This window comes from Chiroxiphia lanceolata, chromosome 13 (assembly GCF_009829145.1).
Source record: "Chiroxiphia lanceolata isolate bChiLan1 chromosome 13, bChiLan1.pri, whole genome shotgun sequence".
NCBI lineage: Eukaryota > Metazoa > Chordata > Aves > Passeriformes > Pipridae > Chiroxiphia > Chiroxiphia lanceolata.
In genome coordinates, this window is record NC_045649.1 from 19733491 (window position 1) to 19755506 (window position 22016).

At 42.7% G+C, this 22016-nt stretch overlaps 1 protein-coding gene across 1 annotated transcript in view; it reads right to left on the minus strand.

Moving 5' to 3' along the window:
• Positions 1 to 822: 822 nt before the first annotated feature.
• LOC116793472 (protein BEAN1-like) overlaps positions 823 to 22016 on the minus strand; it is a 54158-nt gene continuing 32964 nt past the window's right edge. The window contains 5 exon segments of the mRNA XM_032701343.1: positions 823 to 3443; positions 3897 to 4886; positions 4888 to 5094; positions 18262 to 18403; positions 21581 to 21790. Of these exon segments, the coding sequence (XP_032557234.1) occupies positions 4718 to 4886; positions 4888 to 5094; positions 18262 to 18403; positions 21581 to 21790 (728 nt within the window). The 3' untranslated portion in view covers positions 823 to 3443; positions 3897 to 4717.

Below are 22016 nucleotides of genomic sequence, written 5' to 3' on the forward strand. Positions count from 1 at the left end.
ATGTGTCCACTGAATTGCACCTTGTGCTTTCCAGACTATTTCTCTCTCTCTTCAAATTCCAGTCCTGTCCTCCTAGATACTGCTGCTTCTCCTAGTTTGATGTAGTGTGCTGATTTTAATAGGTCCATTCTCTCTATAAGCTCTGAAATCCAGCAACACTCAGGATTTTCATTAGGACATGTCTGACACATCCTTTCAAACTAACCCAGAGAAATTGATACAGACTCCCTTGTATGATGATTATTATTTTAATTCATAGAAGGCTATGGCTATAATTTTATATAGAAAGTCTTTCTGTAGTTTAAGGAGGGGAAGGATTTGTCAGACTGTACCAAGACCAGTTAAATCAGTCTGATGTGCTTTCCATTCAGGAATAAACCATTACTCACCTTGCTGTCCTAAAAAAAATTATCTGTTTGACCACTTCTGGGAGAACTGACCTTTTATTTCCTGACTTTTCATCTTTTCCCTTGGTGGTATGTAGCTATTTTCCAGTGTCCTGACTTCAGTGATTTTCTCAGGTATCTATGAACGTGCTTGTGAGGGTTTCTGATGCTTCTAGAAATCCTGAGATCATTTCAAGGCTAACAGTTTTCACTGCAGCAACTTTGTAGACTCTTCCCTTCCCGCTCTGACCTTGGCTGGGCACACACTGACCCGAGTGTTCCCATGGTTGCTTATTCCTGACAAATATAAAATCCAAATGTAAGTGATTAAAGAACAATGTTGCTTTGTCAGCAGTTGCTCAACTGCCTGATTACCCAGAGACTAAAGGTGGGTGTCCCAAAGTGGTACTGACAACATAAAAAAGCACAGGAACCATACTAAGAGTAGATGTTCTTTACTAAAAGTTCTGTGTAAAGATCAGTACTAAAAGTAGAAGCAAAAGAGATGACTACAGAAATACAGTATTGTGATCACATAGCAAGGAACAGCATAGCCAAGCAGTTTATTAGTCATGTAAGAAATGAAAGCCCTGTGTTAAACCTGGTTTTTAGCACTGGCATTAGAATTTCCCAAGAGTTTAGGATAAAATCTGACGGCAGAATAGGAATTTCTTAAGAGCAGCATCAGGAGAGACACTGCCCACTTTGCTGAGATTTATATTTATATTTATTTCTTTAAATATTCTTAAAGAAATTAAAACATGTTCTTATTGCATCATTACAACAAATATCAACACTGTTGCAGTAGTAGTGTTGGAAGCTGTTGGAGCAGCTCTAGAGCTGCAAACTTCTCTTTGTAGTGTTTTAGAGCTAAAACTTCTCTTTCTAGTGCTGTCTGTTTGCAGAGGTATTTGGTTGGATTTATAAGACTTTTTTCCCCCTCACAGCTTTGCTGGACATCACTCAGTTAAAAACATGAACAAGAGCAGAGAATTCTAAGCCACTCTTGCAGGTGATCATGGTAAGGTATCACTCTGCCTTTAATTCACAGTTTGTTTTTCAAAGATATTTGTTTGCAATGAATGACAAACCTTTGTGTTCAGTGATAACTTAGAAAATGCCACAGTATGGCAGTGTATGTTTTGGGTGGCTCCATATCCGTGTGACCAGGCAGCTGGAATTATTCTGATTATTTTGGTGAATCTGTGCTGTGAGGATGCCCAGACATTCTGGAGTGGTTCACACCACCAGAGGGAGCAGACAGTGTGAGAACCGCTGCCACTGACAGTCCACAGTGCTGGGGATGCTTCAATATTACCAAAGGATGAAAGACTTTGATCAGTTTTCTATAACCTTCCTAATGCATTGCTGTCATGAAGTAAAATGTCCATCTCCCATTTTCGTCAGAGGTCTGCTTAAAATCACCTTGTTTTGTGAACTACAGATAGAGAGTTAGTGGAAGGGCAGGAAATCCCTGTTAAAAAGGTTAAAAGCCAAATAGGTCCCACCATGCACAGACACATTGTCTGCCACGCGTGAAGAGCCCTCTGTGCTTGTCTGCAATGTTCGTTTGTCATGTTGCATGTAAGAGGCTCGCTGTGAGGACAAAAGAAATTACATTTGCCTTCTAATTTCTGTGGATGAGATTTCCCCCTGCACCTCCCCAGCCTGAGCCTGAAGGAAGCTGGGCTGGTCCTGTGGCCTTCTGTGTTCTAGGCAGGTTTCCAAGAGCTGCAGGAAGGCACAGCTCTGAGAGCAGCTCCTCTGCTGCAGAAACAAACCTCTGTGCCTTCCTTCACTTCTGAGTTTCCTGCCAATAAAACTGACTGGTGCATTTCTGGGCTGGTTTTCATCCCTGGCCCCTTATAGGTGATGAAGGGGTTTGTTTCTCTTATTGCAGGATACTTTGTGTACCACAAAACTGTTTAAATAGTACTTTGTATGGAGGAATTGTTCTCTCTGCTAAAAAATAAAAATATGAAATATAGCCTACATTGTGCCAAACTGCCAGCAGTTTTGCAATGCAAAATGGTGTATTTTTGTTCTTTTGGGTAGAGTACACTGAGAATATTGAAAATCTTACTGAACTGCAAAAGAATTCTGTTATTTTAGTGAAATACATATTTACTGTCATCTACTTAACAAAAAATGCATACTTACCTTACCTCATCGTGTGCATATGACTTAGTAATGGTATAATTTATATAGCAGTAAGAACCATATAATTACTTCCCATCTAAGTATTAATTATAACTGTGTCAATCTTTGGAGTGTTGAATGATGATTACATTTGAAAATCATTCCGTATTTACAGAAAATCTAAGTGCAATTTTAATAATTTGGATGATGGTTCCTTTTGAATACAATTATAGATTTACTATACTCAGTTTTATGTATCCTTTGGTGGAAATAGTAAATGAAGTCCTTTCTGCAAGTGTAAAAAAACCTTTTTTTTTAATTTCAGTGAAAATACCCCTAAGATTTAGTGGAAATGTGCCTCTGATAACTCTGCTGAGTGGTGCTCACTGGAGATGTAGACACCCAGGGGTTTTCCATTAGACAGAGAACTTAAAAATGACTTAAAAATGTTTAGTGCAAACACAAGAGGGGTTGGTTTTCTTGCAGTTACCAGTTTCAAAACAACACAGCCAAGAAGTTTCCCAAGGGTGCTCCCCCAGGGAAAGCACAGGGCTGAGTTCCCCTTGCTCTCTGTGTGGGTTGTGTCTGTCCTCAGCCAGACTCACAGCAGCTTCCAGATGAGAAGTGAGACTATTCCAGGCAGAAGTGAACAGTAGGATCCAAACTATTTTAAGGCAGTCAGGTGGAACTGTGCTCATTGCTCACCCTTTGATCTCAGGGCTGTCCTCTAGTCCCAGTCTTGCAACTTGTTTTGCTGGGCCATGAAAAGGAAGGGAGGAAAGCAGCTCTTCCTCTGGCACACGTGCACCTCAGGGTGAACAGCAGGATCTCTGGGGTGTGTTGTCCTTTAGGGGTGTTCCCAGCACCAGGGGAGCTGGGCACAGCAGGGTGCTGCAGGGTCCTGGATCTTGGCATCATCTGCATGGGGAAAAGGAGCAAGAGGTGACCAAGAGACCGGCTGTCAGGGTGTGCCCACTGCCCTGCCCACCCCAGGCCACACACCCTGCCTGGGGAGCCCCTCTGTGTCACTCTGTGTCCCCCCAGCCGGGGCTGGGTGGGTGTGGGGGGCTCAGTGTCAGAGCAGACATGTCCCAGCGATGGCATCCATGGGGACAAGGGTGCTGGAGTGCCCTGGCCATTCCTGCTCACACCCTGCTGTCCCTGTGCCCTGGAGCTCCAGCTCCCTGCACCCACTGCCCTGGCAGCTGGTTGGGAACCCTGGTAGCAGCATGGAAACGTCCTGCTGCTGCTCACTGGGTTTGTCCTTCCTGGTTCTTTTCTCAGAGCTGGGAATGGCTCCGAGGTTTGTGCTCACAGTGAGTTTTCTACTCCTGTGCCCAGCCCAGCATCCACTATTTACATCACACTCACCAGTTCCTAGAGGTCACTGTAGCAAAACTGCAACCCCTGATTGAAAGAAGAGCCCAGGTCATGCCTGAAAATGCATCCTGGGAATTGGCATAAAGCATCCTCTGGGACTCCTGTGCCCTTCCCTTGGCTATGGCAAGTCCCCATGAAGGACATGAAGCTCCCAGGCCTGCACTTCTGTAGGTAAAGCCAACTGGTGTTTGAGCATCCACTGCCACTTCTCCATCACTTGCTGATGGTTTCTTTGAGGAAGACTTACAGCAGGCTTTGCAATAGTCTGGAAAGTCTGGCACCAAAGGAAAAATGTGGCTATCCAAACATTACACTCCCTTTTTCTTTTGCTTCTATATGGTACTGTTCACTGTCTGTTTTAGGCAGTACCTTGTCTCTGTACACTGAAATACATACTTAGACAAAAAAATTATTTAAAAATGCTTTGTTGCCAAGAAACTGAATGAAATGTACTCGTGATACCTTTAATGACAATAAAATGCTCTTCTTTTTCCTTCTGCTCTGAAATATGCAAAGTATCCTAAAATCAACAAGTAGGCTTGACTGGGTAACATATCTGCATTAGGAGTGTCTGATTTCAGTGTGTTTTGAAATGCTTCAGGAAGGTCAGCTGTACTGCTTGTCACTGCTGCTCTTTTATACTGTGTAAGGTCACGGAACACTTTGAAGCACAAAGAGGAAAGTTTAGGTAAACTTTAAAAAGTCACTGTAAAAAACAAAAACCCATTGCATCCCTGTTTAAATGTATAAAATAGGTAGAACTTCCAGAGGTTTTATTCTTCCACTGAAGTGTTTTTGTCGATCTGAGATCTTCAGAAGAATTGAAGGAAAGAGCCACTTCTGTTCACATGATTTGGGGCCTGATGGTCAGTGGAAGAACTACTCTGTACTTCTGTTGGAACACGTGGGATGGGGATACTGTGTTCACACCCCACTGTCTTGAACAGGGGCGCAGCCTCCAGGGTGAGAGATGACAGAGATGGATGGAATGGGCTGCTGCAAGTCCTGCAGCCTGACTGCAGAATTTGCAGCCTGTCCTGTAGTCCCAGATGCTGCCTCCTCTTCCTGGCTAATATAGATATTTATAGATATTTCATTTCTTTGACAAGGGTCCATGAGAGAATATGGGGGGGGATCATCTGTGGGAATATATATTTGTGTTGCTCCTGGCCCCACACATTCATCATAGCTGAAAGAAAAAAGGAATTTTTCATTAGACTCCTGTGAAAAAAAAAGCCACAGTACATTATTTTCAGAGTAACAAGGGCAGGTAAAGTGAGAAGAAAAGGATCATATGGTGTTTTGTTCCTCAGCCCACATCTTTGCTTGCCCTGCCATGTGAGACAACGAGAGTATAATCCCTAAAAGCACATCTCCAAATCCATATGGATAATCCCGAGATGCACAGGCACCACCAGTACAGTGCAGCCACAGCTCATTCCTACTCCCACCCGCCTGGAAGAGCCAAGTTGGAAAATGGCTGAGGGGGAAGAGGAAGTGGTGTTGCTGTTTGATAATGAACCTTTGCTGGAACCTGAAGTGCAGTGTCATTGAGTGCTGAGGTACAGTGTCACTGAGGGCTGCCTGAGGTGCAGTGTCACTGAGGGCTGTCTGAGTTACAGTGTCACTGAGGGCTGCCTGAGGTGCAGTGTCACTGAGGGCTGTCTGAAATGCAGTGTCACTGAGGGCTGTCTGAAATGCAGTGTCACTGAGGGCTGTCTGAGTTACAGTGTCACTGAGGGCTGTCTGAAATGCAGTGTCACTGAGGGCTGTCTGAGGTGCAGTGTCACTGAGGGCTGTCTGAGTTACAGTGTCACTGAGGGCTGTCTGAAATGCAGTGTCACTGAGGGCTGTCTGAGTTACAGTGTCACTGAGGGCTGTCTGAAATGCAGTGTCACTGAGGGCTGTCTGAGGTGCAGTGTCACTGAGGGCTGTCTGAGGTGCAGTGTCACTGAGGGCTCTCTGCAGTGCAGTGTCACTGAGGTCTGTCCTCCACACCCTCAGTCCCTAGTGCTGTGACAGGGCTGGGCTGCAGACAGTGCTGGCAGGGCAGCAGCACTTCGTGCTGAGGGGCAGAGTTGTGATGAATAATCCTGACTCATGCGGGTCATTCTGAGGCTTGGCAGACCCAGCAGATGGTTCATCACATCCAAAGAGGAGGGATGCAAACAGATGGATCTGTGGGGTTTCCATGAGGAGCCAGCTCAGGTGTACCCAGGTTTTTAGTTCTGTCTGTGACACCAAGCTGGTCCCAGGGGAAACTATTCATTCCCTCCTCCCTCTGCTCTGTGCTCTCTGTCCTGCTGGGAATGCAGACATGCTCCTTGGGTGGGAGCTTGGCCTGCACAGCTGGACTTTGATGATCCTCATGGGTCCCTTCCAGCTCAGAGTGCTCTGTGATTCTGTGGATAGCAAGCCTGGATAGAGCAGGGTGTCTTTGTGTTTTCCCGTGTTGTGTGTTGCAGGAAGTGGATGGGAACAGGGAATGCACACGAGCAGGCTCCAGGCACTGGTGCTGGGCACTGCCCTGCCTCGAGCCCAGGGCTGTGCAGGGAGTGCCCTGCAGCCCAGAGGGGCTGGGCACAACTGCTCCCCCTGGGCTGTGTCCGCTGCTCCAGGCTCTGTCCTGGGTTCTGCTCCTGTGTCTGTCCTGGGTTCTGCTCCCTCTGGGCTGTCCCTGCTGCTCCTGTGTCTGTCCTGGCAGCACCTCTTTGCCCACACACCGACCCTGCCTCCACTCCTGCCATCCTTCAGCTCCAGTGGGCTGAAGGAAGCTCCTGTTTTCCCAGCTCACTGGCTACAGGCAAGAGTGAGACAGAGCCATAACACCATGACCTTAAATGTTAGACCTGTTTTGTTGGCTGCCTTGTTTAATTCAATTCTGAACAAGGGAATGTTTCCTGTAAAAAAACCACTTGAAAAACATTTGTCTGGAGGCAGACAAATTGAGAACTGCAGAGCTATTATGATGTAGGATATTTCCTGATGCCTTGGATATTTAGCATATGTCTTCTCAGCAGACTGCAGGCACACGTTCTGCCCCTGACTTGTGTCCTGCCAGGCTAAACCAAGCTAATAAACCCTGCTGTGCTGTGGGTGCTGTGCCTCCTGCAGACCAACTTGGAGGCCCTGCCTTTGTTCAATCTTAACTTTCCCTCAGAGTGCCCCTCATGATTTTCATACAAATAATAGATTTTGCTGCTATTGTCCCTAGTCCAGGAGATGGAAATGGTTTTTTGGCAAGGGAAAGGTAAGAAAGTGAAGTCATAGTACTGGGTTATGAAACTCAAATATCCATAAGTGTTTTTATGTTTACATCCCTTTTTTCTAATTTTTGTATTAATGAGGACAATGGCTTTAAATTCAGACTAGAAAATTTTGATTTCCCCATCAGAAAATGATATTTGAAAACACAAGTCTGTTCTGAAGATCCTGAGTAGGGCTCCCAGCTACTTCAGAAAAAAGTCCCAGCATACAGGAATTAGAATTATTTCATTTTATAGCATATGAAAAAGATTTCACCCCAGCCTCTACTAAATACACTGAAGCTTTCAAACATACCTGATAGTCTTTTAAAAGCTGTTGGACCTAAGTCAGAGATCAAGGACTTGGTGTCCTCAACTCTCCTTGACCTCAGTGAGAGTAAAGGAAAGGTCACTCTTTGCAGGATTACTTGCTATGAGCTGCATCTTTATTTCATTTACATTTTGCTGACCCAAAGCCCAGCAAATTTATTTAAAATCTTTCCACAGATTTTGACTGACTTAATCAGGCTAATGAAGAGCACTTACTGTTACCACAGCAGAAGAGTTTCCATTCAGAAAAGCCCATAGGACTTTCAAGGTGGAAAATTTTCAATCCTTTTACCAAGACATAAAAAAGGGAAGAAGCTTCTCTGCCTCCTGATTCTGGGCCCAGGCCCAGCACGTGGGAAATCTGCCACTGAGCTGAAGGAGAATTGGGCACAGTGGGAACTGTTTCTTCCTGGTGTTACCTGATCACCTGCATTTCTCTCCCTTGGATTTAATTTACTGCCTTTCCTGAGCCTCAGCTCAGCTTTGCAGAACTGCTCGGTGGGGTAAACAGCAAACTGAGCTCTTGTTAAGGTGACTTTTAAGTGTCAAGACAAATGGGTACAAATGATGGTATTCAAGGCCTGGCATTTTAGTGTTTAGTTCCAAGTATTGATATATTAGTGTCAGGGCACTTTTTCTTCACACATATGATGGCTAAAAATAATGATCTCTTTTTCTGCAAAAGCAGGTAATGTTCCTCCCATCTTTTTTGGCCCTTAAGATCACATCTAAAAAATTTAATAGGATAATAAAGGACACATGCCAGACTTTCAATTTAAATAGCTTTTTGGCACCTTCACAGTTGCACCTACAGATTGTTGTGGCCAAGAAGAGAATTACAAATAATTCAGATAGTTGTTTGTTTGGTTTTTTTAATAACTTTTTGTATTAGCAGTTTATGATCTTGATACTTGGTTTCCCATGTGCTTTTCTATGCATGGTATCTCTGCTTGGAGAGCTGCCACTGCAAACAGCTATTGCTGTTACCAACAGAGAAGGCTGCAGATAAGATTCCTGGTATTCTCTGTTAAGGATAAAATGGAGGTGAATTAAGGTCATACAAGCACCTTTGTCTTTTTCCTTAGTTTCCAAGTGTTTTGTGATTGGGTTGGTTTTGTTTGTCTCTTTATTTTTGTTTGGTTTTTTTTGTTGTTTGTTTGGGGGTTTTGGATTTTTTGTTTGTTTATTTTCCCCCTTCTCTTTAACAGTATCAGCAATTTAATTGTGCTTTCAGAGTGCTGTTGTAGAGGTATTCCTGTAATGAAACTAATGTATTATAAACACTACAGGCATGAATTTTATTTTGCAGTTTCTCCTTCAAAAAGACCTAAATGTCTAAGGTTATAGGGCTTTATGATTTTTTTTTAATTAGAGGAATTAAGCAAGTATTATAAGAAGTAACACACAGCTGGACAGGCATCCACTGCCCATGTATGTTTGTGGTTGGGAAATGATTCCTCCAAAGATTTAAAGGATTACTTATAAAAAATTGCAGTAGCAATAATGTCTTGCAGTTGATCAACATATATTGATGTGAATGATGGTGGACTAAATCCTTCCTGTCACCTTAAAGTGAAGCTTCACCTTTGAGGAGAAGAGGTGAACAGACTCCTGCATTCCAGTGCGGGGAGGTGTGTCCCAAACCAGCCCTGCAGTGTGACCTCTGCACCTCTGACACAGCTTTTAGGGCTCTTCCTTTTCACTTGTGGACTTGTGAACTAGACCAGAATGAAGGAGCTGCTTTTCATCAGCTGGTGTGGAGACCTCGGTACCAAAGGGGCCAAGAGGTGCCTGCAGTGATGGACAGCACTGGAAGGATCTAGAGCCATCAGGGATGTCATTCCTGATATTAGAATGATAGTGTTCCACGTGAGTCCCTTCAGTGTGATAATAATGCTGCTGTTTCAGCTGGGAAAGGGGCAGCTGGAAAGCTCAGGGTGTGTAAAGCTGTGGTGTCAACATGAGCCAATTCTGTGTCACCTCTGTTCATCTGGAGGAGACTGAGGGGAGACCTCAGTGCAGTTCCAATTGCTGGGCAGGGGCAGAGGAGGGGCAGGGACTGAGCTCTGCTCTGGGGGGACCAGGGACAGCAGCCAGGGAATGGCTGGAGCTGTGTCAGGGCAGGCTCAGGTTGGATCTCAGGCAAAGGTTCTTCCCCCAGAGGCTGGTTGGGCACTGCCCAGGCTGCCCAGGGCAGTGGGCACAGCCCCAAGGCTGCCAGAGCTGCAGGAGGGTTGGGATGATCCTCTGGGGCACAGGGGGTGACTCTGTGCAGGGCCGGGGGTTGGACTGATGATCCTGTGAGTCCCTTCCAGCCCAGCCCATTCTGTGACTCTGTGAAAGGAAGCATCCCTTGCCCTGCTGCTCATTCCCACTTGCTCCTTGCACTGCTTCCTCCAAACCAGGATCCCCAGCCTGGAGCTAAATAGGCAAAAAGTTTGTGTGTGTGTGTTTTTTGGATGTTCTTGTTTGGCTTTTGTTTTATTTGGGTGTGTTGTTGGAGGTGTAGTTTTTTTTTTTTTTGGTATATTTTTGTGTGTGGTTTTTTCTGGGCCAGATTTCTCCTGATTTAGCTGCCTCAGCATAATCAGATGGGCATCAGGAACACAAGAAGAGGAGAAGTGTGAGAGATGGAGGAAGGGAGGAGATCTGAGGCCACAGCTCATAGGTAGAACATTTTGGCCACTCATAAAAGTGCAACCTCAGTAACTGCTGTGGGAATGAGCCATATATATATTTGTGTAGTGTGTGTTCATTATATATATATATATATAAGTAATATGTATATTTATATATTTATATAAAATATGTAATTATATATATTGTATGTATAAACACACATGTATATACATATATATGTGTTTTGCAACTGAAACTGCAAGAGCATGAAGCCTGTATACTTAAGCAGAAAACCAAAAATACTTGCTAGGCTTTTTTAAAAAAAAATACAGCAACACTTATAAAATATCTGAGAGATTCAGCTCTGTGAAGTTATTGCACATGTAAAAAGTAGCTGAGGCTTCAAGTCCACTACAGCAGTCACAGGAAAATCCTTTTAGACAAGAAAGCAAATGCTTTTGGAAAGGATTATGTTACTATAACGTAATAATGGGCCACAGGAACTAATTACACTACATCTTGTGAACACCATGGGTCTTTTTTTTTCAGCCCTGAAACAAACCCTTGATTACAGTACTTGTGGTGAACCCACTTAAATCCATTGTTTTTTAAAATTCTATTATCTTGAGGTTTGGTGTATCTTACAGGCAGTCATCAGGAGGAAGGGGTTCCTGACCATGAAATGTGCTGCTGTCTACATTTTTCTGGCCTTGTTTCTTGTTTTACTACCCCCAATGTCATTATAGACTATGCTGTTGAGTTTTTAAGGGGCAAGGTAAGGCAAGGAGGGCTGATATCTGTTAACATCTTACTGTGTGTAAATGTGACTGCAAAGAGGAGAATGTTGCTTAAAAAAAAATTACAACAGCTCTTCAAGCTGACCTTCTTGACTTAGAATGTTGCAGGGGGGGAAAATAACTTTATAAATTTGTCAGGTCTCATTGCAGCAAGTATTAGGATTGGTTTGTTGCTAAGGAAACCCAAAAGAGCTTATTTAACCAGCTGTCATTCCTGAATTATAACCTACTCTCTGGGGCAAGAAGAAGGTTCTGCTTACAGAATTTTTTAAGATGCAAACAATTGCTAGTGGAAAAAAAAGGCAAATCTGGGGAATGAAGAATTCCTTGTGACATATATGTCTTTGGTTTCCTTTGTTCATTTGTTATAGATTATGACTCTACAAAAATTGCTCCGTTGCACTGCTTCCATTTTACTGATGACCTTCTGCCTTCTTTTGGTAATGGCAAACAGAATCACTCAATCTGGCAGACAAATGTCCTTGGCAGGTTTAACCACCATGAAAACACCACAAAGGATGAAAACACCACCAAGGATATTCATATCCTGCTGTTACTTAATATAAAAGCTGAGTCTACACAAATTATGCTGTAAATCTCTGAAAGGAGGATCCAAAGAAAATAAACTCTGTGTTTGATGACCACATGGGCAGTTCAGTTGATGATGCTGAACTCAGCACCATCTCTGGCTGCTCCCAGCTGCATTGGTAGGACAGCAGCTTGGAAATCTGTGCCTGTTTCCTCTGAGATGTGTTTTCTTAGAATATATATATTCTTTGGTGATGTATAACTGCCATGAGGATGTGTACAACTTCTGGCAGAACTGCTCTTATAATGACATATGTCATGAGACAGGATGTTTTTCTATGTTTATTTTTGATACAGCGCATTTAGTAACTGTATTTTAACTTTTATTTTCATGCTTTGTCAGTGAATTATTAGCACTAATTTAATAGTTTTATATAATAGCAATATATTCCATATTACTGATTGTCTCAGTCATTCATGTAGTTTAATTCTTGAACAGTGACTTAGAATGAAAAGCCAAAAGGTCTTTGTTTATTAAAAATCAACTTCTTCCTTTACTAAAAACTTTATTAAAAACTAAACAGCCTGAGCTCTGGGTCATGGTAAGCAGGGGGATTACAGTGCAAGAATACACCACTGGAGTTCAGTGGCACCTTCTCCTGTGCACTTTCAGGCCCCCCAGTTACTGTGTCAGTAGGAAATCAAACTCCAGTTGCCTCTGGGCCTGGATAACATTCCATGAGAATTTTTCACTGTGCCTGGTCCCCAATGCCAGTGGCTGAGGGGGTATAACACAGCCCCTGGAGATAACAGTGTCAGTGTGACAGGGCCCTGGGGGAACCAGCCAGGGCTCAATGGAAACACTGCAGTATTTTCTGGGAATGCTACATCACACATTTGAAATGCAGCTGTTTAAACAAGGGGCAGACTCCTCTCAAGATATCCTGGAGAAACATCTATTTTTATAGCTGATCTGATTTATCTGAGTTTTAAGATCCCAGAGATGTGGCCAGGGCACCTCCAAGGTGCCTCTATGATCTTGGAGTAGGTAACTATGAACAATTATCACTATTATTACATATTTTAATGTTTTTAATAGTAAAAACACAACTCAAAGTATTGATCAAGGAAACATTTAAGGCTTAAGTAACTTAAGCATCCAAGAGACAAGAAACCTAAAGTTTGTTCTTTTCTGCCTTTTTCCTCTTCATAGTTATATCTGGATTTTCTAGTTCCTCACAACTACAATGGGAGTATTTGTGTTCATGAGCACTAGAAGTCTGCATCTTTATTCTGTACTCTGTATCAGGATAATCTTGAGGAAGCTATGACTCTTTGATGCACAAATATTTCAGATGTAACCCAAAATTCAATGTAAGCAGTGTTCAGAGTAAGTTGAATATATACCAGATAACATTTGAAACTATTATAATGCAGTTTCAACATAATTGTGCACCTTTAAAAAATAGAAAATAAATGTTTTAATTAAAACAAGTCATTCTGTGATAAAGTCTTTATGTGATGCATCTCAGCCTTTGCATTTCTGTAACCATTTCACAGTAAGGACAGTGAAGCTGTGGGCACTGGGTGAGTAACAATAATCAGTTGAGACAAGTTAAAATAATCTCCCAAGCCTCCCAAGCCATGGAGTTAATCCACAAACAGGGTCCTAAACAACATCACCAATCCTTGCATGTCACCAGGACCTGCTGATATTTGAGGAATTTTGTCATTTGGGAGGTTTTAAGAACACATTCCTGGAAAGGGCTTTGTTTTAATCAGTTATCAAAGACTTAAGAGCTTTCAGTTGTGGTTGTTCCCATGGCACAGCAGATTTATTGTTAGAAATACTTTGTTCTTGAGTTCATGAGTTTCACCATGTTTTTCTGCTTTCACTTGCTGCAGAGTTTTTTAAATGCAGGAATAGTTTGCACTTCTAGAGTGAAACTGGGACAGGTGTAAAGAAAGGCTGTTCAGACCATCCAGCTTCCCCACAGATATTTTTGATGACAGAAAGCAAAGGGAATTTTGTGTCTCAGCTTCAAAACATGCAAACTGAGGTGTGAGAAGATTTTTGACTGCAAATGCAAGAAGCAAGTAAAGGGAAAGGTGTGGGTATATGAGAGGGAACTGAAAAGCCATGAAAAGAATCTATTGCAAAATGGCTGTAAACAAGTTTAAGCTGGGAAGAAGAAGTTTGCTGTAATAATTAGGAATGGTCTGTCCTTAGGTGTTCCAGAATGAGTATAATGGGGACAAAAGATCCTTGCAAACCCTGTTATGGAATAGGTACATTTCTGTTGAAATTTGGGAATAGCACTAGGATGGGAAGAGAGGGGCTTTTGGTGCTCTGGTTGTGTGGAATTTGGAGTTAAAAGAATTGAGAGTTTTAACTGATGCCATGGTATCCAATTCATTTAAAACAGTCATATTTCCAGTGGCACTTTTTACTTTATTGACGGAAATCTCAGTGAGGGTACTGAAGTGAGAACTGAACTTCAGCCCAAATGTCCATCTCATGCTTTGCCAACTGTCACTGGAATGTGCCAAAAGCTCCTTACCTGGCCTGCTGCAGGAAAATGGCCTTGGCAAAGGAACACACCACAAAATAATGAGTTTTAATGTCAGTTCCCTGCAAGCCTAATTCTGCCTTTCAAGAAAATCTGGGAAGCTGATCCAAGGCTCCTCCCTGTGATAAGGCTAATTTGCATCCTCAGAAATGAGGGATGGAAGAGAATGTGTTAGAAATAAAAGTCCCTTAAGCAGTTTAATTGATTTGGTTTTCATATTTAAAGGGAAATAAGGGTCTGTCTTTAAGACCCCAGCATTTCCTTTTGCCTTTTTTAAGCAATTTTTAAATGGATTTGCTCGTTTAAACAATGCAGACTGAACATGGATATTGAGAGTACTGGAATTTATCAAGTCTAAACAAGACAATTTTCTGCAGAACTGATTCTACATAGATTAAGCAACATGAGCAGATGAGGTAGAGTGAGCCCACTGAAACAACAACTCCCCCCCAGATGTGTTTTAGTGGGAATATTGGGATAATGGGTGACTTAATATTTTTTATTATCGTGTGCCCTGTGGGACACATTTCACTCTGAAATATGGAGAGGACTTTTCTGGCTTGCATTAAAACTCTTCCTGAAGCTAAAGCCCTCCATCTCCCTGAGCAGTCATTCCTCAGAGATGTTCTGTTTTGGGCACTCATGAGTCACAGATGGAAAAGGTGATAACCTTGGTTGCCTAAAGCTCTGTACATTCCTTAATATCCAGTCACTAAGGAGTGAAAAAGTACTTATCCAGGGGCGTGAGATGCATTTCCTCTGGCCAAAAGGTGAACAGTTGATAAAATTCCTCCTCATTGCTTGGATTTAGAGACTCTCACAAAGAAAATGTAATAGTGTTTCATTTACTTGGACTTTGGTTGGTACTGTGCTTGAAGCCATTTCAAACGTGAGCTCAACTTATTTTTAAGCAGCTTTCTTACTCCTTAAATATATGAAAAGGTAATCAGGAAAGCTCACTGTAAGTATGAGTGTTACAAAGAACTTGTCACAGTGAACACAAGCTCGAGATCTCTGTTTATAAAGATATTACCCCCATGTGTCAGTGGCATGATTTTACCCACACCAGCACAATGAACATTGAACAAATATTGACAAATATTGGATTTACAGACTTTCCAGTAATTCCTTTCAAAATCATACTAACTGTGATGATAGTTAAGCTGTGGCAGTAGGATTATTCTTATGTTCTGTCCTGACTGAATTTTTTTCAAGTTTGCTAATTTGGGGGGATTAGAATTCTAACATGGAATGGTACAGAATTGTTGCTATATCCCCTGGATCATCTTCCTCAGAGGACTAAGTTTCTTAGAAACAAATTCTTTGCCATCTCTGATAGCAGAGACTATGAACCATTAACTTCTAGCAATGCTACAAGTATCTGTACATGTTGAAAATAGGCTCTAAAATACAACTCCCTACTATCCTGAAATTTCTTAGTTCATACCTACTCTATTTTGTTTTTATATTTCCCTTCTGCACCTCCTGTAAAATCCATCTGACAGATGCTAACACAGATCTGAGATTCATTAGGAGGTCATTAATCATCCTAAAGGGATGTTTATGGATAGCAGCACTGTGTAATTTGGGCTGTCAAGACAAATTGACCAAATGGCTTCTCTGTAACCACTCAGCAACTGAGGCAGGCTAATGACAAAATTCTGTGCATGGTATCCCTCTAAATCCAACACAAAATCTAATGCCAGAAGGAGTTTAGTGAAAAGAGTTTAGTCTGGTGATCATCACGCTGAGTCTCAAAAGAAACTCATGGTTTAGATATTGGAGCAATTATAAACACTCCATGGCATTTTTCATTAATTAATTTATGAATAAAAGTTTCTATATAAATAGCATTTTATATAAATAGTGTTACTGGGCTTTCAGGTGGAGGGTTGAAAGTGGGCAATCCTGAGCTGGGAGCTCTCCCTCAACCTCAGTCGTGTGTTTCATCAGCCTTCCCCTTAAATTATTTTTCCATTCATTTTGCGACTTAAAGGCCAAATGTAAAATCTAACAAAAACACCCTAAACTGATCACCCCCTTGTCCAAATAAAGGTGTAATGATTTCTACTGAAATCATTTCAGGCAGTGTGGTTTTAACAGGAATGGTGTGTCCAGAAGCCCTGGGCTCCTCACCCCAGGTCTGAGTGCTGGTGCTTCTGGCTGTTACACAGAGGGATACATGAACTGAACGCTTTGGTGGCTGCTCCTGGCAGCACAAACTGCTTCTCACTCACTGAATTCTTTCACAGAAAACACATTTTAAGAGTTATTTGCTCGTGAAGTTGCTTTCCTTGCTGCTCTTCATTCGTGTTCTGCTGATGCTCCACTGCATGATTAGCTTTTGGCCCTGCTGGTTTAGCTCTATATTACATCTGGCACTGAGCAAATTACAAGGAGGAATTACATTAATTTAGCCAGTGCTATATTTCAGTGAACCTACTCTTCAAAATATTATTGTATGCAACAAGACTGATCCCAGGGAGTTAATATTTTAAGTGCAAAAGGTCAAGCATGTCTTGTTTATGCTTCAAGGCCATGTCTGACAGTCAGTTTTCCTGCTGTTTGCACCCATCAGTCCGAATAATCTTTATGATCTACTAATTGAAAAAATACCCTTCAGAGTTATGCCGTGGAGGAGAGTATAAAGGTGGCTGTACAGAAATTCTTCAGGCTTTTACATAAGGCAGTAATTCCTACAGTGCCTCTCACCCAGCCCTTTTCTGAAGTTACAATTGTCTATATAACGCATTAAGAGCAAGCTTAAAAGTCTCTGTATAGCTTTACTCTCAGCCATCTGCTGAGCTCTGCTTTCCCTCAAGTGTTCTACAAGTTGTGTTGCTAAGATATAAAAATGACTAAAATTTTAATGGTTTGCCGAAGCTATTTTTTCTAAAACATTTAACTCTGGTAGCAGTGAGAAAACAGCAAAACCATTAACAGTAATCTTTACTGTGGACCTGTGATGCAGAGCTGTAGTTGCTGGGCTGAGCACTGTTTCCTTGTGTGTGCACAGTCAGATTTGGGTCCCCGTGGGCTCAGTGCACTCACTCAGAAGGGAATCTGGAGGAGGTGGTGGCAGGACACCTTTGTGTCTCTCTGTTCTTAGCACTGGTGTACCACAACAGTTTCTTAGAACAAGGATGACACAAGGTAATTAACTCATTTCAGGCTTGTTAGAGAAGTAAGTGCAGAATTTACTGGAAAGAGGGTTCATTTATTCCTGGCCTGTGTCACCCAGGTATCTCCTTCCCAACAGAAATCCACAGAGCTGGAAAAATCCTTCTTTGGGCCTGTTTCAAACTGGAAGTGGAAGCAATCCTTGGTATAATCATGGGTGATCTGTCTGCTAAAGAAGTCTGTTCTCAGAGTCTCAGTTTGTTCCCAGAAATCTGGCCTGGTGCCCACTCAAACTGTTGCTTGGTGTCAGCTGGCTGCCTTTTATTAGTAAAGACTTGTGGGTGTGGGTCTAAAAACCAGTCTGCATTTTCAAGTGGATTTATATGAATTTCTACAAATATAGATGCCAGGCTCAGAATAATTTTTCACATGTGAGCTTTCTGCTAAAATATTTACACCATGTCTAAAAGCCCATTTATTATAATATGACTCGGTAATACATAAAGGGTTGTTTGTAGACCATGCCTAGAATAAAAAAGCAGAGACCTATATATTGTGTGTTCACACTGCTGACTTGCTCTGTATCACATATAAAAGCAGTTAAAAAAGGGCTGATTTTACAGTGTATTAACTACAAACAGTCTGTTTAAAAAGAGATTGAAAAAGAAAGAAGGGGGCTGTTCAACTGTTGTTTGCTGTTTGTAAGACACAGCACTACAAACTTGCTTTTGTTTTTTTCTGTTTCCTCTGATCTGAACACTCTCAAGGTCAGTAATAAATATAACATAAAAGTTCTTGGAAAAAGTATGTATTTTTCCCCTGGAGAAACTTTCACTTTTAAATTCATTTCGTTCAGAGAAACGTGTTTGCAAGTAATTCTACTTGAGTGTTTCATTACTCTGTCATCAGTATGTTAAATTTTAATGTGGATATCACTAAATGAGAACTGTACATGTCTTTATGTGGTAAAGATATATTCTGCTAAGGAAAAGTTGAACTTATAGTCAAAGAAACCTGAAGTCTCTCTGCATTTGGATTTTGTGTGACCTGAATTTTTGTACTGGGCATAGGTCTAGCAGTTTTATTTTCTTTAAAAGGCTTTGCAAGTGCAAAGTTATAACACTCAGAATATCAGGAGAGTGCTTACCGTGGAGGTGGGTCAGGATACATGGTGTTGACCTGAGAAAGTATGTCCAGGTAGGAACCAAAGTCACAAGCCTGGGGAAACTCCTCGGTGCAGGAGGATCTCAGCTCTCCAGAAGAGCCACCATGGGAGAAGCCATCTGGAGCTGCAAAACAAGCAATTCATGCTTACTGCTCTTTCCTTCCGTGGTGGATTCCCTGCCACTGTTTATAACACTGCCATGAGTTTGTCACTTTTGTATAAACGTTTATCTGGGTAAGGGAATGACATCTCTGTTTCAGGAATAAAATTTAAAGTCCAGAAGAAGTGAAATGCAAACTGGTGTTTGCTGAAGGGGTTGCTGAAGTTCCCGGGGGTTGCACACATGGAAACCCTGACCATTCCGTGAGGGGTAGGCTTTTGATTGCAGCTATGTGTCTTGAGAAAATGCTGTTCTCAATAAAAAACACGGACAAAAACGGGGAAAGCTGGAAAATAGTAGAGAAAAATCATCCTGCTGCTGCTCCAGGGCTTTCTTGAGGCTTCCACACAAGAGCTTCACAGCTCCAACTAACAACACAGAAACAAGTCTAACACAGAAAAGAGCACTGACTTCTTAGGATTTATGGAGCAGTTCCACACTTGGGTAGTGTGGCACAATTTAGTTTAAGATTATTCTTTTGAATATCTCTGAAAAGATGCTTTCCTTTTTCCGTTCCTCTAGCACTGTTATTTCTAACAAGCAGTTTGAAAATTGCCCTGTATATTTTTGCCTGGTTTCAGGGTTTATTGGAACTGAAAATACTAGAGCAGTAGATTTAAATGTAGTGATTTAATCTTAATGGTCATTATTTTATCATGCCAAAATATTGCTGTTCATGGGTGAAAGAGTAACCACAATTTAACCATTTATTCCTGCTGAAAATAAGGAACAATGGATGTTACCAGAATAGTAGGCATTAGTTTTCTGGATTTTGTTGTTTCATTTTTCCCTGTGTAATTGTCTATGGGAGTTTGCACTTCACTTCTTTTGGATTCTAAATTTCATTCCCAAATAGAGAGGTTAATCCCTTATCTGGATAAATGTTTCTGGAAAAGCCAAAAATAGCTATTCCTAGCTCCAAGTGGACAAACTGATCGTAAGAAATGTGTCCATTAGACATAAAAATTCCTGATCCAGACAATTAAATGAAGTCCAATTGATGTACCTCAGAAAACAAGGTTTAAGCTAATGTTTTTGTATCTTGCTCTCTATCATTGTCTTTTCTATATAAACACCACAACAATATGCAAAGAACTGCACTCACAACAAACAGCAGGTAGAGGAGCCTGGCCACAGAGAATGTAATTGTTGATGTTCCATCATTTATGATATGAATTTTTGAAAGCTGGACTTACAGAGTAACTTTATAACTGCTTCCCCCCCCCCCCCCCCCAAGAGAAATAATCTGATTCTGTCATAAAATGGCTTTTAGCTTCTGGTCAGCAAACCCAGAAGGTCAAAAATGTAACTCTACAATTAACTCCTTGATAGTCCCAAAACTTCTTAAAATCTTTTTCCTTGTTTTTGGGGCTTTTGTTGTTTGTTTGGGTAGGTGTTTTTTTTATTTGTTTGCTTTGGGGTTTCTTGGGAGTAGGATCTGGCACCTTTTTGACTCTGTAATGAGGATGACCATTGTATGAGGATGACCATGATAATGGTCATACCATGACACTTATGTCATCAACTGTGATGCTTGCAATGCCATTTTGGTGCCCTGGTTTTCTGTTTATATCCAGTTATTAATTTTTGTGGTCAGAAAAACAACATTTTCCCAGTCATTGATGTAGATTGGTGCACAAATTGAAAACAGTTCTGGCTTTCCAACATAGAAATGACATCACACGCTACAGCCAGGCTAGAGGGGATGTGAAAATGCAACAAAGAAGAAATCTGATACCATATCAAGGAGAAATGATCTGTGTAGGACCTGCTGTGGGCACTGGCCTGGTTTATGTTAACCATGAACTGTGGGAACACAGTCCCAGCACCATTAAACTGCAAGGCTGCCTGTGACCTCCATACCCTATTTTTTATGGTTTTTAATTTTATTTTTTATACCTTGCACAGTGGCTTTTTGTTGGATTCAAAAAATATGAATTCTGCAGAGAAGAATTTGAGCAGTCTCTGCAAAATGCCGTGAGCTATGAAAGCTGGAGAAAAATCCTTTTTAGTAACTTCATCACTGTGGATTCTTCCTGCCTCCTCCAGCACGATGGAAGAGACTCCTTGCATGATGTTATCACATGCCCTGCCCAAGTCAGAGAGACCATACCCTGATTTGACCAACCTATGCAGAAGACCCACTGTACTTTCTCTCTCCTTTTGTGTTACCTGTCCCCCCTGTAAACTCTCCCAAATTAAAGTGTTTTTTTCCCATGAGGTAATTCCTAAGATCCCAAGGATGTGTTAACCCGGGTTTTTCCCTTACCTCATCTTTGTGAAACCCCCCAATTTTAATACCACGAATATGTAGAACCCCCTGTTGAATATGTAAACCCTGAACCCTTTAAATATGAGGTTGTGAATCCAATAAACCATTCCAGTTTTCATAGAATCATAGAATCAGCTGGGTTGGAAGGGACCTCTGAGATCATCAAGTCCAACCCTTGATCCAACCCCGCTGTGGTTCCCAGCCCATGGCACTGATGCCACATCCAGTCTGTCCTTAAACACCTCCAGGGATGGAGAATCCACCACTTCCCTGGGCAGCCCATTCCAATGGCTGAGCACCCTCTCTGCGAAGAAATTCTTTCTAATGTCCAACCTAACCCTCCCCTGGCACAGTTTCAGACCGAGCCCTCTTGTCTTGCTGATGGTTGCCTGGGAAAAGAGACCAACCCCCCCCCGGCTCCCCCCTCCTGTCAGGGGGTTGCAGAGAGTGAGGAGGTCTCCCCTGAGCCTCCTCTTCTCCAGGCTGAGCCCCCCCAGCTCCCTCAGCCTCTCCTCACAGCACTTGTGCTCCAGTCCCTTCCCCAGCCTCGTTGCTCTTCCCTGGACCTGCTCCAGCCCCTCCATGTCCTTCCTGAGCTGAGGGCCCAGAGCTGGACACAGCACTCCAGGGGTGGCCTCACCAGTGCTGAGTCCAGGGGCAGAATCACTTCCCTGGACCTGCTGCCACACTGTTCCTGAGCCAGGCCAGGATCCACTGGCCCTCTTGGCCACCAGGGCACACTCTGGCTCATGTTCACTTCCCGTCAATCCAAACTCCCCTGGGACCGTCTTATCTTCATTGCCCTCGGCAGGTGTTTGCCCCCAGCAGCGGCCCGTCCCCGCGGTCGGTCCCTGGTTTGTGTCACTCACCGTCCCCAGCCCCCGTCCCGGGCCGGGGGTGCCGCAGCCGCCCGTCCCTGCGCAGGCTGCCCACCACGATGGTGGCACAGGACAGGGACAGCACCAGCCCGATCACCACCCCCGCCACCAGCAGCGGGGAAACCAGCAGGCTGGAGTCGCTGCCGCTCTCTCCATAGCCGGGGAATTCGCTGCTCGGACCGCTCCTGTTGGAGGGAAGCGCTGCACAGAGAGAGACAGGAGGGGTCAGTCGGGAGGACCGGGATTCACACACGGGACCAAAGCCCTAAAGAGCCTGAGACAGGTCCACTGGATCAATTCATGCTCTCAGGGAAAACCTATTTATTAAACGGATTTCTGGACTGTCAGTAGCTGACTGCAGGGGTGTCACATTTCCCTGTTATTAGAGAATATCCTGCTGGAGCCAATGACGTGTGGTCCATAATTT